Source organism: Chelonia mydas, chromosome 6, assembly GCF_015237465.2.
Source record: "Chelonia mydas isolate rCheMyd1 chromosome 6, rCheMyd1.pri.v2, whole genome shotgun sequence".
Lineage (NCBI taxonomy): Eukaryota > Metazoa > Chordata > Testudines > Cheloniidae > Chelonia > Chelonia mydas.
The window spans coordinates 69,451,683-69,468,645 of record NC_051246.2 but is presented as its reverse complement, the minus strand read 5'-3'; the positions used below and the strand labels follow the sequence as shown (position 1 = coordinate 69,468,645).

The following is a 16,963-nucleotide window of genomic DNA, read 5'->3' as shown; positions in this document are numbered from 1 at the left end:
GGGGGGACAAGATGGCGTGGGGAGGGGGGTTGTGTGGAGCGGCACAGCTGGGTGGGGGGGGCTGCAGGAGGGACTGTGGGGGGTCGTGGAGGGCCGCGTGACAGCCGCCCCACCCTGGGGCTGTACGGGGAGCGGAGGCACGGCTGGGGGGGGGGGGTTGTGGGTGTGGGGCAGCACGGTTGTGTTTGTTGGTCGATTGCTGTCTGGTTTAGGATTTGTGAGGGGAGGGGAACTGCTCTGTTGCAGCAGGCGGGGCGGCACGGCTGGGCGCTGGTTTGGGGCTGCATGCCTGCGCTGCTGGGGGCCGGGGGAGGGGGTAGGGCTTTGAGCGGATCCTGCCCTGCTACGCTGACCAGGAAGGGCATTGTGGGACACTTTGTGGGACTCTTTCCTAGTCTGGGCCCAATCCTTTCCCCTGGTACAGTCTATGTTAGTTCCAGCAGACATCTCGGGTGGTAAACAGGGGTCTTCTCATGACTGGCAGCCCCCTTTGTCCTGCTCCACCTCCTTTTATAGCTTTGGCACAAGGTGGGAATCTTTTGTCTGTGCTTGTCCCCACCCTTCCTTCTAAGTGGAAAAGAGACAGGTTTAAGTTGGATTTCATTATCAGGTGACATGGTCACATGTCACTGCAAGACTCCTAGTCTCCATTCCCCATGGCCTGGCCCACACATACACAGGAAAGTTTTCAAGTAACTAAGGCCATTTACAACTGATTGTTTCTGGAGCATCTTTAATGGCCTCCACATAATATGTTTACATCAGTGATATAAGTTTATATCTTATTCTCTTAACTACAGATATAGAAATAATACATGCAAACAAATAGGATGAACACACTTAGTAGATTACAGGCTTTCTAATGACACCATGCAAGGGGTATTTAGCGTAAAGCATATTCCAGTTATGTCATTCATAAGCATATTTCCATAAAGCATCTGAAGTGCAACATCACACCCTCCTCCTGAACTTACTGCCAGTTCTGGTTCAGCTGTGGTCATACCCCCATCCAATGTTATTAAACACTGTAATGCTGTACATAGGGGTACTTGCAAAGTTCTGGGTTCCTGATCCCCAGGTGCCTGAAAATATGTTGGGGTGTAGCATTGCTAATAGAATGCGGATAGCAATATCTGTTAAAGTGTAGGTGTCTTGGTATTTAGACACCAATGCCATGAGGTGATGTGCCTCAGTTTCCCCTTCCACACAGCAGTGTAGGCCTGTTATGCTTTTTGCTGCTGTGCCAAGCTTCCAGATTGTTTACAAGTATAAGCTGAAAACCAACATGCTTGTGGGATTGTCTTGTCACCATTCCTAACATGTACAATTTTTTTCTTCAAAAATCAGGCATGTTACACATTTTCACAGGGTTTTTCATTAGCATCAACTCCTTGTCTTAGTCTCCTGCGCCTCTCCTCCATGGGTCTGCTGTCCCCTGGCATGATGGGGGGGGTCCCCTATGCTCCCCCCTCCCCCCCCCGTCTGGGGTTCTGGCAGGGGGTGTCTGCCTTGACACACACATGGCACTAGGCTCCTTGCTCCACTGTGGGGGAGGGGCTGTTCTCTACCCACCCAGTGCTGTTTCACCATAGTCCTGCTGTGTGTGGGGGGGATCAATTGCCCCATGCCCAATACCAGGATAGCATCAAGGAGTGGGGAGGCTGGGAGCAGCCTACATCTCTCCTTCCCCCATGATGACATTGAGTAGCACCCTCTCCCAGTCCCTTTCCCACCCCCAGGATTGTGATTCTTTTTTATTTGTTCCCGAGAGGACTGGTGTGGCACAACGCAGATGTAATTTCCCTTCCTCACCCCCCCCCCCCATATGCTTGCTTTTGGATCCACCACGAGCTTAGGGACTGGACTCTGTTTTACAGGAACATAATCAATTCAATTCCTACCAACAAGTCAGAATCAGAATTCTGCTTATTCCCCACTTTCAACTCTTGGTTCCACACAGGAACAGCTGTGCCTGAGCCCACTAGGGTACTACAGGACATACACAAAGGATCTAGAGATGAGATTCTGGCTTCTCCGCCCTGTATTCTTGAGGGTTCAAAAATAAGACTGCTCTGCTCTGCAAAACTAGCTACCAAATCTTCCCTCTCTAAAAGAATCTGTTGCTGTTCAGGATCTTTCTGTGCTTCAGTTATGTCCAGAACCAATTCTGGGACCACAGGCAACTGAAACCCAGGAGGGAAGTAGACATTTAAGTCCAGAACCAGCTCTGGAACAATTGACAACTCCACAACCAACATAAGCTGAGAGGCACTTTCTGTCTACTCCACAGACAAAAGACTGGATGGAGACAAACATGCTGCTATTCTCAACAGACAAACAATTTTGGATTTCCTTTCCCTTGTCCCAGCACACTTGGCAGTTCACAGATAACTGCTTGGAGATTGGGGTAGCTCCCTCCATAGGCGAGTCATTACCACTAACAGACACGAGAACATTTCCTTAATAGTCACAACTCTTCACAATGGTAACAGGTAAGGCATAGAGATACTCATGTTTCACTAACCTTGCCTTCCCAAACTGCTGATTAGACTCAAGCTACACTTGCGAGTTAGAGCACATTAAAGCAGTCCCGGATGCCCTAACTACATGCCTTGCCAGTGTGGATGCATAGTGAGAGTGCTCTGACTCGATGGCTAGAGCACTTCTGGTACTCCACCTCGGTGAGAAGATTAACGCTTGTTGCGCCTTGGCTGAAAAACCTGGGCATCGGTGTGAACGAGGTGTTGCATTACTGTGCTCTGATCAGCCTCTGGAAACATCCCATAATCCCCTTAAGTCAAGTGGCCACTCTTCCCATCGTTTTGAACTCGCTGGAGGAATGCGGATATGCCCTTTGAAAGCTCTGTTTCTGACAGCCGGCATGCTTATCTGCTCTGAGACAAAGCAACCATTACTGTAGAATGCTGGGGGAGGGGGGGTCCTGCTGCTGTCTGAACTTAGAAGACAGCATGCTGACATGCTCTCAGCCCCCCCCCCCCCCCCCCAAAAAAAAAAAAAAAAAAACCCACTCTCTCTCCCCGGACATACACACAACACACTCCCTGTCTCACACCACCCCCATTTGAAAAGCACGTTGCAGCCACTTGCATGCTGGGATAGCTACCACAATACACTGCTCTCTGTGGCCACTGCAAGAGCTGCTAATGTGGCTGTCAGTGTGGAGAGATTGCAGCACTTTCCCTACTGCGCTCTATGAAGGCTGGTTTAACTCAAAGCGCTCTACATCGAAGTGTAGCCATGCCCAAAGCCATTGGCTCACAAGGCTGCCTAGACTCACCTAAATTTTCTTTGCCTTTTTCTTCCTTATCACAGCACCCCTGGCCGACTACAGACAAATACTGCGAGAGTGGGAAGGGTTCCTTAACAGGCAAGTTGCCACTCCCAACAGACAAACAATTGGATACAGTTTCTCCCTCAACAGGTAAACAGCTGTTTACCACAAACAGTGGCTCATCATACTGAGCTACTTTAAGTGAATTGCTTCTATTTTGTTCTGGCTTACTTGCACAAACTTTACTTGTCAGCAATCCATCACCCACAAAAAATCTGCCCTTCCCTTCCTCAATTAGGGCTTTAACCTGACTATTAACTTTAATCTGCTCTAAAGAAACATTTTCCTGAGCAATGAGTTCTTCCTGTGCTTCATCTAATTCCACATTCACTTCTGAGATATTAGATGGACATTCAGAAATTCCTTCTATATAAAAACTGCTTTTCTGCACAGACAAACAGCTATTTCCCACAATCTCAAAGTTAGAGATACTCTCTTCCTTGCCATAGCATAGCTGGTTAAACACAGACAACTGCTTAGTCATACACTCACCCCTCACCCCCCTTCACAAATCTCCCTGTTAAGATAACACAAGATTCGCATTCATACTCACTTACTGTTAGTATTCCCAAAAGAAGAGTTTTTTGTTTTATTTTTTAACAAACACATTTAAAGGGGCATTATGAACTTAAAAAAAATCTTTTTCTGAAAATTGTTTGCCTACTATTTTAACTGATTACAGTTCATATTAATGTAAGGGAGAGTTTAGCGCATTTTCTTTTTGCTACTTCTCCAGTTACTTTACTTTGTTTAAACTTTTGCATCTCTCTTCTCTTTCTCCAAACCAAGGTAACACTGCATCAGGAGCAGCAGCCTGTAATTGTCCCAGGTACTAGGTAAGGGCTTGAGCCACTTTTGTGTTGTATTGTTAAAGGAAAAACCCCTAGATACTGAACCTGGCCCTGGTTGCTGCCGACTCCACCTGGCAGAAGGGTTACATACATTTGTGTGTTCTTACATTATTACTAAAAAAAAAAAATCATGGCATTTGTATAAAAACACTCCCTCTGAAATGGGTTGGTCTTGTTTTGAAATGTAGTGCCACTTTTTTTTTTTCTTGTGAGACTTGGCAATGCTTACCAGACATGGTCAGTGCATTGTGGGATACCGGGTATTGTCTTTCCAGTTCTCTGCTGTGGTCCGTGGTGAGCGTGCAGTGGGTGTCAGAGGGCTGCTATCTGCCCATCCTGACAGGCCCTGTGCACTTTGCTGGGCCCCCTTCAGTCTGACACTTGCAGCTGCTCTGGGGGACAGGCCAGCGACCCCCACCCAGCTTGGCTGACATCGCTACCGCATCTAGTGGCCAAGATGGCATGCTAGCAGGTACGGCCATTGAGTTGGCAGCAGTTTCACGCGCTATGTCTTAAAGCGGGTGGAAAGGAGAGAACAAGGTTGTCTGTCCCATAATACATGTGCTGCCCGTGACAGACTGACTCATTTGGTTGACTTTTGGTTTCTTTAGTGGGGGAGACATGCAAGGCTCTACTTCAGCTCTTTTGCTGCAGCAGAATTTGATGGTCTGGTGACATTCCCTCTGCGTGTCATCACTTCAAAGTAAATAGTTAGAGTATCCTATTGTCATGCAAGTTACGCTTTCTCTGTAGTGGTTATACTTACAGCGCATTTCATGTTTAAAGCACTTTACAGACATCTAACAGTAAAGGGATATCTTACACTGGCAAGAGTAAAGCTCATCTTCATAAAAATCAGCCATTGTAACACAGATGAAGTAGTACAGAAACTAGGGACCTTTGCTTGGATCCCATAGAATCTTCTGAGGCAGAAAGCAAGATGGATTTGTGTAAGTTTGGAAGGAACTGGAAAGTGGAAAATCTCGCAAAAGGGAACAGAACTGTAACTGAGGTAGTGTTATCTTGGTCTGGAGACTGACAAGAGAAATGCAAAAACTCCAAGAAGTATGAACTGCATCATTCATCTCTGAAGCCTTGTGGGGGCAAAATTAATGTCGTCATTTAACTATTTCACTGCTGACCTTTTTAGCAGAAACCTATTTGGTATAGGATCATGAGCAGAGTACCTTCACTGCCTCCTCCCCACAAACCTGTGTTTTAAAAGGAAAAAAAAAATTAGCAACACATTTTAGAAATTTATTGTAAGCTATTCATGAAAACAGGCAAAAAGATAAAATATTGCAAATGAAGTCAGTTCACACAAACTAGCTCCATCATCCCACTTGCAAACACACATATTGCTATTAATTTGCTGAACAAACTTCCTTTTTGGAACAATGTCATTTATTTGTCATGGACTGCATAACCATCAGCTGAGCTGATATGACACCTTGGGATTGATCTTGCTCCCTTTTGAAGTCAATAGGAATTTGGCCACTCCTGCTTCAGCTCTGCTGAAGTTATACTTATGGCATTATCAGCCTAGTGCAAAGGTTGAACCATAGCCACTCTTGCACAGAACGAATTTCTGAAACAATTCTGCAACACCAGTACTAATTTTACCTTGATCTGGGGATCCCAAAATCCCTGATCATGCATTCATTACTCAGACACTACTTCCACTGAAATTCTTCGAGAGTTTTTTCTGAGTAAAGAATGTAGACTCGGCCTAAAAATAAGACCTTAAATATGTCCACAACCAGGCACTCTGTTTTAAGGCATACTGCATGTTTATAATGGTATTCCATCAGCAGTGTAAATAAGATGCATTTTAGAATTTGAGTTGTTGTTTATATAATTAAATATTAATTAACAACCAATTTGCTACAGATCATTGTGTGTGTGTTTTCTTTGGTCATTAGTATCTTCTGAGTGTGAGATGTATTTACACAATCAGATTGCAGTATTAAGTGCTTTAAGGTTTTTTCTTTCTCCCTTTTGAAAAATCTGAACCATTTTAAAAAAACAAAGCAGCAGCCAATTTTCTACACAATATATCTGCCCATTTACTGTTTTTAAAATGAAATGTTAAAGGATTTTGCTTTATGAATAAAGTGAGGGCATTTTAAACCACCTGGTTTTGGTTTTTGTTTTACAACTGTTGACATTGCCTTTTGAATAATTAATGAAAAATGTGATATTTAAAATTAGAGAAATCTAAATCTACATTCAGAATCTATTTATACATGAATCCAGAAGTTTGATTGGACTTGTACCTCTAACTGGCCCAGTTTGACTAGAATTGCACTGGATTTTAGAAACCTGTCCCAGGAACTTGCAGTAGTGGATCTGCAGAGGTAAGACAACACAATGGAGATTCAGTAGGCAATGCTGAGAGGGCAAAAAACCAGGTTGGCAGGAAGCACTGCCCAACCTAAGGCACTCAGGCATCTGGCTCAAATTGGTGGAGGTACATGCGAGAAGGAGGGTTAGAAAGTGCAGACGGGGAAACTAATGGCCAGCCTCTCCTTCTCTGGTCACAACCTGGAGTAGCTTTGGTGAAGAGGAAGTAACATAGGTGCAGGAAGCACTACTGTGCTTATCAGAGCTAGCTGCAGGCCTGTATTACTGTTATCTATTTTCAGGGAAGGTTTAGGCACCAGAGCCCCCTCCAGGACCCATTCAACCATAACCAACTTGGGAGAGAGTGACATGCCAGTTGTGTAGGTGATATGGGGGAAGTGAACCCAAGTGAAGTTGTCTGTTGTGGAATATGGTTGGATGATGTCTGTGGACTGAGCATGAATGAGACTGGCACTGACGATGTGCCCGGAGCACGTTTGATGACATGAAGTTAATGAGCATCAAGCACCAGCATGTTGACCAGGAGTTTCCAAAACACTAAATAAAAGTCAAGGTCACAAGCCAAAGCTCCATTTCCTCCTGGGCAGCTCTTTTAAGATGCTCTGACAACAGGGACCCTGGAAAGGGAATTGTGCTCACAGTGGCACTTGGGAACCAGGCTTCCAGCACTATCGCTGTTTCAGAGGACTAGCTGAGGTCTGAAATATTAAAGAAGAAATTGTGATTCCTTTCCCTCAAGATGATGGGAGGGAGCAGGCCTCCTAAGCAGGCAAGAGGGGAGGCACTAGCCTACAATTAATCAGAATGGAAACAATCCCCTGGCAACTGTGGGCACAGTTGCTCCCTCATTCCTGGGCACCTATGGGAGAATTATCCCAGAATTTTTTTCGTTTTTGATTGTCTGATACTTAAGCTGGTCGCTGTTTACGACAGCCATTTAATGTATGACTCTACTGCCTCCTGTTGGCCAGGCTCCCTCCTTCCTTTCAAATCACCCATCTGCTCCTCTGCTCCCTCAATAGTGGCTATCAGTATAAGCCATTCAGTATCCAATGGCTACTAATGGTCACTAGCCATTACTAGGCAATTCCAAAAACTCAGTTCCTCACAACCTTCATTTAACTATCATTACTACTTTAAAAACAGGCAATTAGACTTAACTGCAGGAAGAAAGAAGGAAATATATCAATGCATATAACAAAACTGCATTTAACCAAGCTATCCAGTGGAACTGTAATATACACTAACCAAGTATTAGCTGCCAGCCTGTGACACCACAGATAGAAATGAGTCCCTCTTGAATACCCCACTAGTAAATCACTGCTGGCACTACCCCTCTCATTAGCAGGCATTGAAAACACTTGATCTTTCTTCTCTGCAACTGATTGGCAGTGTAAGGAACCATTGGCTGTGCTTGCTGAAAGCTGATAACCAACATCAAGATGTCAGACACATGTATGCATCCCAGATAAAGTTCAAATAGAAAAGATTTCCAAAGCAGGCACAGCAAACAGTCACAGCTTTAAAATAGAATGCTCTGTGAGGTGGGGGTGGACACTAGTGGAAGACATCTGGGCTGAACTAGCTGGATTCAAGTCCCAAAGAGTGAGCCAAACATGTCCAGCTCACAGGGCATAGCTGTTTCAAAATCTTATCATCTTGGGCTGCCATCATTCCACTAGGTGCAGGCCAGTCTCCTCAACTGCCATTCTCTGCAGGCCTGGCCAGGTTGCTGGGCTCCTTCCCATGCTGTAAGCGAGGGGACTTCTACCACCTTCCTTGGGTGATTATTTCCCAGTCTAAAGTGATCTTGGCATCAGGAAACCTTTACTAACATGAACCCTGAAGTTTTCCATTGTTCCATTTCTCCCCAATACTCCTACCTAAAGCCCCTTCCACCACCGTTAACAAATCCTCACCCTCCTCAGTGTTTACACCTGCCACTGAGTTGTCATTTGATTAAGAAATGCATATTTAACTTTTCCATCTTTCTAAGTCAGTCCCTCCAGTCCTCTACTCCCTTGGGTGGTTCATCTCTCAGCTCCCTGCAATTTAGTGGCAGCTTTCAGGTAGTGAGGTGTTCATCTCAAATGAAACCGCAGAAACTCCTGGATCTTCCCCCAGGAGTGTTCCTGTGCATGGGCATGTGCTCTTCTCTCCCCACCACCCAGAACGGGCAACCCTAGGACACGGTCCAGGGCTACTGAGCAAAATGGCAAAAAGGGTGGATCGATTCGGTGGCCTGCTCCTGGATAACTCAAGAGTTTAAAGTTGTCCTTCCCATGTTGGCGCAAGCGTTCAATTGCCATTTTGGCGAATAAAGAGCTCTTCCAATTGCGATCATCTTCTCCTACCACCAAGAGAAAATTACCTTCTGCTTCTTCTATGGGGATGAGGCAGTGGGAATTAGCTGGATCCATTGGGTCATCCAGAGCATCAAAAATATCAAACACACCAGTCTCAGAAATGCTGATCTTGCTCGTGTCAAAGTGCAGCCCAGGCAGAGTTAGCTCACCATAGTGAAGAGCAGTGATCGTATTGGAGCTACAGCCAGAGATACAGACAGCAGCTACCACCTGTGGCAGGAAAGTAATCATGGAAAATGCCAATTCTGCCCCTTTCCCTGTCCCAATCACTCCAATCCCTGGCCCTTTCACCTGCAGATGAACAAAGAGAGGGAGAAAGGGAGTGGAGGCAAAGAAAAGCACATGCGTTAATGAGACATTGACATCATATATATTTGGAGTGGATTCTTCTAGGAACATTGTACAAAATTATTTTCCTGTTGGAAAATTACAAATGGAAACTCTTAATGCAGACCAGGATCATAATTCTGTTTCCCTTGTTTGTCCGATTTTTCAGAGAACACAAAAGGTGCCAACTCATGTAAAATATTGTGAACTCTTGCACTCTATAATACAACCATTCAGACCTGGCTAGCAGAAACTGCTATTTCCTAGAGTACCAAGGAAACTAATGTACTATTGTTTCCCCCGCCACCCCCCCACACACACATTGCCACCAATACAGAACTGTTGATGAATCTTCTCTCCAATCCCCACATCCAAAGGAATGTGTCTGCATGAATTTATCTCATTACACTCACTTTTGGGTGACGCTGTAGAAATCTAGCTGCCTCCTCAAAGTATTCGAGGTGCAAATCCTTCATGACCGTGGGCAGATCCTCAAAGTCAAAATAGGGCAGAGAAAGAGCAGCAAAGCCACGGGTGGCTAGGAGACTGGATCTGAACTCCATCAATCCACCTTCATCACCAAACATGTCGATCACTCCTGGAAAGGGGCCGTCCCCTACAAAAATGAGAAAAAATAATATCGTTATCAGGCCAAGATATTAGAGGTAATATAGTAAAGAATGAACTGCAACATACAGTAGGCATGATTACTAGAAAACTTATTACCTTTTCACTGGCAAGATATTATCAGTACTAGTAATATTTCCCATTACAGCTATATGGAACACCTGCTCAAACAAGTAAACATACTTTTTAACTGCACCCAATATGCTTTCCAAAGGCTTTGCCTTCTCATCCTGAAGAAGCAGATCATACGTTAAACCAATGTGTTGTTGCAGCCAGTCTCATTTTGGCCCAGATCCTCAAAAGTAAAAGGCAATCAATGGAAGTTAGGAGTCTGAATGCCTTTGTGGATCTGGGTCACAAGTACTGCACAGTGGCATGTTGCCAGTATGGCAGAGAGTGGATACCTGATGAGTTTGGACTTTGACCTAGGGTTTGAGAATACTGTCCCCTGGGTCTGTGAGAAGCACAAGCAATCTTGTTATTTTTCTGACTGACCATCAGATGGTATGGTTGATCCATTCAAATCCAGGTAGCTGCAATGATCTGCAATTGGGAGAGGGAAAGGTCTATTCTCATGTGAATGCACCTTAACATTAATAAGAGTTACACATAATGCACTGATGGAAGAACAGACCTCTTGGCACTTAAGGGATTTTTGGAAATGGAAGCTCTGAGCAAGACTCGTTAGACTACTGAACAGTGAAGCTCCATTGCTTGGAACGTTTAAAATTAGACAAAGCACTGAAAATATATTTCAGAGTGGTAGCCGTGTTAGTCTATATCAGCAAAAACAATGAGGAGTCCTTGTGGCACCTTAGAGACTAATAAATTTAGTTGGCCATAAGCTTTCGTGGGCTAGAACCCACTTCATCAGATGCATGGAGTGGAAAATACAGGAGCAGGTATAAATACATGAAAAGATGTGAGTCTCTAAGGTGCCACAAGGACTCCTTGTTGTTTTTGAAAATATATTGTAAGGAAAAATCAGGCAGTGCAAGGGATGGACTAGATCAGCTAGTTCTCTCTTTCATTTCCAACTTTTGTGATTCTAACAGTCCTCATTTTTCCTCAGCAATAAAGTTATTAATGAAAGCAGCAGATTGAAATGGAAATCACTGAACAGTTTCATTGCTGCTACTAACAGCCCTTTGAGCAGCTGTGAAACAGACAAGTATTATGTAAATTTCACCATGGCACTACTTGAGGAAACCATAAACAGCTAAGGCTCTACAGATGTTTTCCCCCTGAACCTCCCCCCTGTGTTTTATAGTAGCCTCTTGCTAGTAAATTTAGCCTTCTAACGGAAGTCTAATTCATTTTAAGGTCATGTATTCTGTCCAACTCCTCTGGGATTCTCACAGTGCAAGCCATGGGTAATCACAGAAGCCTTAACAGAAACCTTTTTTTTTTTTTTTTGTGAGTAAGTTGTAGGTGGCTTCTGTCTAACCAAAAGGAACATTATTTTTTTTCTGTAGGCTGCATGAGAGGAATGCAGCAGATTTACATAGCTTCTGGCCCAAAATTACAGGCCAAGATTTTCATAAATGGGAGCCAAAACTGAGGCTTCTGAGGCCTATATAAACGTCCTGACTTTCTGAAACACTGAGCACGAAGCAGCCCTCTGACTCAAACATCAATTTTACTATAACTTTAATGGGAGCTTCTGACTGCTCAGTTCTTTTGAAAGTTAGGCCACTTAAGGAAATGGACCAGAATAGCTATTCCAGCATAGCTCCCTGTGTGGATACTCTCTATTCCGGAATAAAAGTGTTTTGATTCCAAAATTATTACATTGATTTGGATACACCCTAATTATTCTGGAATAAAGTGACTATTATTCCATAACGGTGCCCACACAGGGAATTATGTCAGTCAATTTGCCTGTGTAGCCAAGCCCCCATATAGGTACTTAAGTATGGAATTAGGAGCTTAAATTCAGGCATCAGTTAATGAAAATCTTGGCCATGGATTTCTTTAAAGAAAGCACAGGTTGCAGATGGAATCTGCTTTGGCCCTGATATGTGTCATTAGATTGGGTTGTGTACCAAACTGAATGGAACACAACTTAAAACAAAATATATTTATCTCCAATTTTATTGATAGCAGCAAAGAAACATAGCTCTTCTTCAGTTAAAGAATCGCCAATTTCCCACATACAGACTGCAGAAAATACAGGGAAAAAAACCAAGGATCTTAGGTCCTGATCTTGCTCAAATTGAATTCAATGGCAAAAAAATCATAATTATTTCAATGGGCAAAATTGGGGCTTTAAGGAATTACACCCTACCATTGACAACAGCAGGACAAATTGCAGGAGAGGCAGACCTTTTTATAAAATGAATATCTGACTCCCTTGCTCCATCTGGGTGCAGAAAATGAGGAATCAGAATAGTAAACCTGTACATTTGAATGTAGTTTTCAGGAGGGCTGGCAAACACTTTGCTTCTGTGAACAACTGTTAAATGCAAGATTTTTTCCTATTCCACAATGGTACTAATGACAAATTTAATAAAAACAGAAGTTAAAGATGAAGTGTGTCTTGTGAAATATAACAGAATATTCCTATTGTAAGTGTGTGTGTGTGGGGGGGGGGGGAAGATGAAGGATATAGTAAAACAAACATTTTAGATGCATTATATGTTTTTTATTATAAATTTTGGAAACTCTTGACGTTCTGAGTATATGAATAAGATACACCATTTCCACTGCTTGTGACTGACGCCACTATGTAATTCAAGCAAAGGTACTATCTAGGCTACATATGGTAGCATCAAAAAACAGGAATGTTTAAATAGACAAATTTAGTTCTAGGTTGCAGACTTGTGGATACCACTAAGTTCAGTGGAAACCCTGTACGTGCCTGAAAAGTGGATGTAGCTCTTAGCAAAATACCCTGGCTTCAATAATGGTGAATCAAGAGTGCTGACTAAGGGCCTCCAAAGTCCATTCAGATCAATCTGAGGCTTTCTGCTGACTTCAAGGGACCTTGGATCGCCCTCTAAATTAACCAGAGATCATGATTTAGGCCTCAATCTAGCAAAATACTTCCTTTATAGTATAAAACTCATGAGTAGTTTTGGTTCTGAGATATGAGAGAGAGAGTTGGTACGCATGTATTTGCTATAATCTCTTCAGATGGCCTGCATATTTATATGCATTTAATGAAGAGAAAGTGTCCGATAGGGCACAATCCTACTCCCACTGGAATCCATGGGGGATTTTCCCCTGTTTAGCATGGTAAAAGAATTGGGCCCATAACTATCTCCTGTTAAGAAGAAAATATGACTTCTCACTAATTGTCACCCTTCTACAAATTTTGGAAACTCCACCACACTTTACCTTACTACAGAGTTATGGGGAATCCCAGATGCAGATGGAGTGATGAGCTGATCTATAACAACTGCCTTTCTCTTGCTCTGTTATGCATTAATAAATGGTCATCTTTTGCTTTTACCACTCTCTTATAATAAACCTCTAAGATACACAGCAGGATTATTTATAGTAGTATATACCATGGGTTAGTCCTTTTCATTTTCAGCATTCATCTTATTCTTGTGAACTTTAAAAAAAACAAAAAAACTATTGCTGCAATATGTGTGGGAGGACATGGACTATTTTTCAGTCTTGTTTTGTGCAAGTAGAAATCCTGTGTGATTGTGTTCAGATAATAAATTATAATTTGCACTTATATCGTGTCTTCCAATTATTTAAAGCAGCTTTTTGGAATAACCATAAAGGCTTTAGGGCAATTTCTAGACTATTTATTTTTACACAATGAAAGGGCCCAATCTTATAAACTTCCATTGACAGAAGAAATATGCTTTCATTCTCCCCTATATGCACTAATCAGATGAGACAGTACTGTGCATAACACTTTGCACTTATAGGCACCTTCTGTCAGTGGCTTCTGTCAAAGCCCTTTACAGAGGCAAGTGATTGTCACCATCACACCTTACATGTAGGAAAAGGGAAGCCACCGGAGATTCAATGCGTCAGCCCCCAAAAGGCAGAGCTTCCCTCACTCACCTGAGGGTAGGAACAGGCTGCCCCTCACGCTGCCCTCTTTCAGCCTAATCCTTCGCACCCCGGGGGCAGTGAACCATCTCTCCACATTGGTCTTGGCGAGGACCTGCCCCGGGATGCTGCCAGGCTGACTGTGCCCTTGGTGAACTGATACCTCCACCTTCATGGGAGTCTTAATCTGCTTCGGCACGAGCCTCTGGTAGGGTCTCTCCATGCCGGCGGGGGAGAGGCTCCAGAACAGCCCCATGGGCTCCACCCCAGTGTAGTCCCCTCCCTGGGCAGTGTCCCTGGACAGGTCCAGCTCCCCGAGACTGTCCGCCAGGTAGTGGGCGCAGGAGTCGAAGAGGCAGCCCTGCTCGTTCGCCACGAGTCCCCTCAGCGTCACCCGCTGCCCCGGGGCGAGCCCCAGCACCTTGGTCGCCACCGGCTCGTCCGCCAGCCCCGCCGCGGGCTCCACCGCCACGGTCGCTGCCCCCCTGCTGTCAAAGCGCGGCCCCGGGGGGCGGCACTGCCGGGGAGGCCGCAAGCAGGCGGTCCAGGCCCGGGCCACGCGCCACATGGCGGGGGTACGGGCAACCCCGCTCGCCGCCCCTCTCCGCTCCCCCAGCCACGGGGCGGCCCGGAGCCGGGAACTACACACCAGCCCGCGCCCCGGCCGGGCCCGGAGACCGCCAAGGGAGCCTCAATCGATCGCAGAGACACAGCGCCGCCTCCGGCCCGCCAGAGAGGCTCTTCCAGGGACGCCGCTCCCTTCTGCCGGCCGGGAAAGCCGCTTCGTGCAGCCGGGGGGCGCGCCCGCGCCCAGCCCCTGGAGTGAGAAGGCAGGGGGGGAGCCGCAGCCTAGATAACCCGCCGGATGGGGCGGGAAGATCTTCGGGGAGGGGGTTGAAGAAGAGGGAAGGGGAAAAAACGCCTGCAGCCAGGCGCCCAGAGTAGCCCACCTCCTCCACAACTGCTAGGAGCTTAGGGAACAGCGCTTAATTTGTGCCCGGGCTGAGCCCAGGCACCTCTAGGCTTGGCATTTCATAGCCCTCGTACCTCCAGGCTTGCCATGTCAGCTATTAAAGTAAAAAAATTGCTTGAGGCCCAGCACCTGTTTAATTACAAATTAAGCACTGTTAAGGCAAAACCTTCTTAGGTCAGGGCTACACTAGAAGACTATGTTGACATAAGGTAGGCCAGTATACAGCTGCCGCAGTTATTACATTGCTTGTGGGTGTGCACTATTGGCTCCTTGTGTTGGCAGTGCGCGTCCTCACCCGAAGCGCTGAGAGGGAAGCAGTTGAGCTGCTTAGGTTTCTAAGAAAAAGAATATTCCTCTTAGAAGGAACTGACACCTAGAAATGTTCAGCACTGAAATCCAAAAACCCAGTGATCAGCATAGTAGACAATTTAGGATGGAGAAAGGTCTTACCTTACCAGTATTTTAAGAACTCAGTTTATATCTGTAAATAACCAAATATATAAGGATGTGAACAAAACTCAACTTTCATATTGTAGGTAGTGGAAATAAGACAAAAGGAGGAAATCTAATGTAGGGAGAGGCCTTGAGCCATCTTTTCTCTCACTTTCAGCCTATAACCTTTGGCTCTGGTGTCTCATTAAGAGGGAAGACAGGTGTATGAACTTTTAGAAATAGCTGGAGGCTATTATGAAAGATGGTGCCTACATGCAGGGTCCAGGGACAGCACCCTAAGGAGAATCCCAGACTTGATATTCCTGATATTTCTAAGGTTTAGAAAAAGCAGAAAAAAATCCTGGTTCTTTAAGTGTGTAATTGTTTTTAAATGTTTAACTTCTCCATGAACTTTGACTCCAGAGCCATTTGGACATATGCATTCTTTCACCACTGGAGCACTGAACTATTTATGAACTATTGGACCTTCCTTCTCATACTCATCCAGCACCTTTACTTGGGGCTGCCACAGATTTGAAAGAGCAGCCCTCCAAACTCCACTACAGGTTAAGCCCTTCTCCCAAGTTTTTGGCTGCTCACTCCAAGACATCTGCAACCACTGGAAAATCACTAACCAGTGGTATACCAGTTTGTTCTAGTTCTCTCTGCTTCCACCTACATGCCTTCCACTTCCCCTCAGGGAGTTTCATTTAAACTAGGTTGTTTATTCCTCTCTTTACTTGTTCCACTCTGTCCTGCTTAGAAAATCTCTGAGGGAAAGAGGGCAGACCGAGGCTTAAATATTGCAGCTGATTGACAAAGCTTTGCCTGCTGATTAGCAGACAATATTAATATTTAAGAATGGCGATGGATAGGCTAGAAGAGATTACTACCAACCAGATTGCCCACATTTAAACTTCATACAGTCCATTCTCAGCATATACTTCACGCTGTCACAGGAGCAAAGCCCATATCCAGCCAGGTCACCTTTAATAGTTTTTCCTGATTTTCAACACATCTCCAAGCTCTGCAGATGATTGGGCCCATTTGAAGACAGTGGTGGTATTTGCAGCCACAGTAATGGGAGTGAATGTGAGACAGGCACCTCAAAAGAAACACTAGGGGTACATACAGCAAAAAACCCCAGTGGCAGCGAGGCTCAGAGCCCGGCTCAACTGACTTAGTTTCACGCTATGGGGCTAAAAATACCAACATAGACATTCCTGCTTGGGTTGGAGCCCAGGCTCTGAGTCCTTCCCCTCATGCCAGGTTTCAGAGCCCAGGCTCCAACCCAAGCCCAAATACCCACACTATTATTTTTAGGCCCATAGCATGAACCCAAGTCAGTTGACCAGAGCTCAGAGACTCACTACCGTCTTGTTGGGTTTTTTTGCTACGTAGATGTACCCTAAGAAGCAAATGTGCTCAGGATTCATGCTGACTTGGACTGACACACGTGAGCAAATCTTTTCTCCCGCACCTTTTTATCTATTTCTATGTACAGGCTTTTTGAGGGAGTGGATCTTGCTTGTGCTGCTTGTTTGTTAAGGGACTGATAGGCCCCTCATGTCATTTAATATAACAAAATTTATACAAACTTACATATAAGATGACATTAATAGAGTAATAAGTCGCAAAGTCAAGCACTCAGAAGTTA

At 44.8% G+C, this 16,963-nt stretch overlaps 1 protein-coding gene across 2 annotated transcripts; it reads right to left on the bottom strand.

The window, feature by feature from the left end:
• Positions 1-716: 716 nt before the first annotated feature.
• LOC102935513 (acyl-coenzyme A thioesterase 5) lies at positions 717-14,643 on the bottom strand. Of its 2 annotated transcripts, XM_037900358.2 has the most exons (4): positions 13,914-14,643; positions 9,674-9,876; positions 8,939-9,224; positions 717-5,414 (listed from the first exon to the last, which is right to left on the bottom strand). In XM_037900358.2, the coding sequence occupies exons 1-4, from the start codon at positions 14,467-14,469 to the stop codon at positions 5,350-5,352; spliced, it is 1,110 nt and encodes a 369-aa protein (XP_037756286.1). In that variant the 5' UTR covers positions 14,470-14,643; the 3' UTR covers positions 717-5,349. The 2 variants fall into 2 exon arrangements, with proteins under 2 accessions (XP_037756286.1, XP_027673958.1); XM_027818157.3 differs by lacking the exon at positions 717-5,414 and having other exon boundaries at positions 7,457-9,224; positions 13,914-14,633.
• Between the last annotated feature and the right edge of the window lie 2,320 nt (positions 14,644-16,963).

Bases quoted from the DNA above. Each gene is read 5' to 3' on its own strand.
- LOC102935513 (XM_027818157.3), bottom strand. From the start codon at position 14,469: ATGTGGCGCGTGGCCCGGGCCTGGACCGCCTGCTTGCGGCCTCCCCGG. The intron at 9,877-13,913 runs GTGAGTGAGGGA...TCATTTTTGTAG, and splicing joins CAGCCTGTTCCTACCCTCAG to GGGACGGCCCCTTTCCAGGA. The intron at 9,225-9,673 runs GTGAGTGTAATG...GTTCATCTGCAG, and splicing joins TTCTACAGCGTCACCCAAAA to GTGAAAGGGCCAGGGATTGG.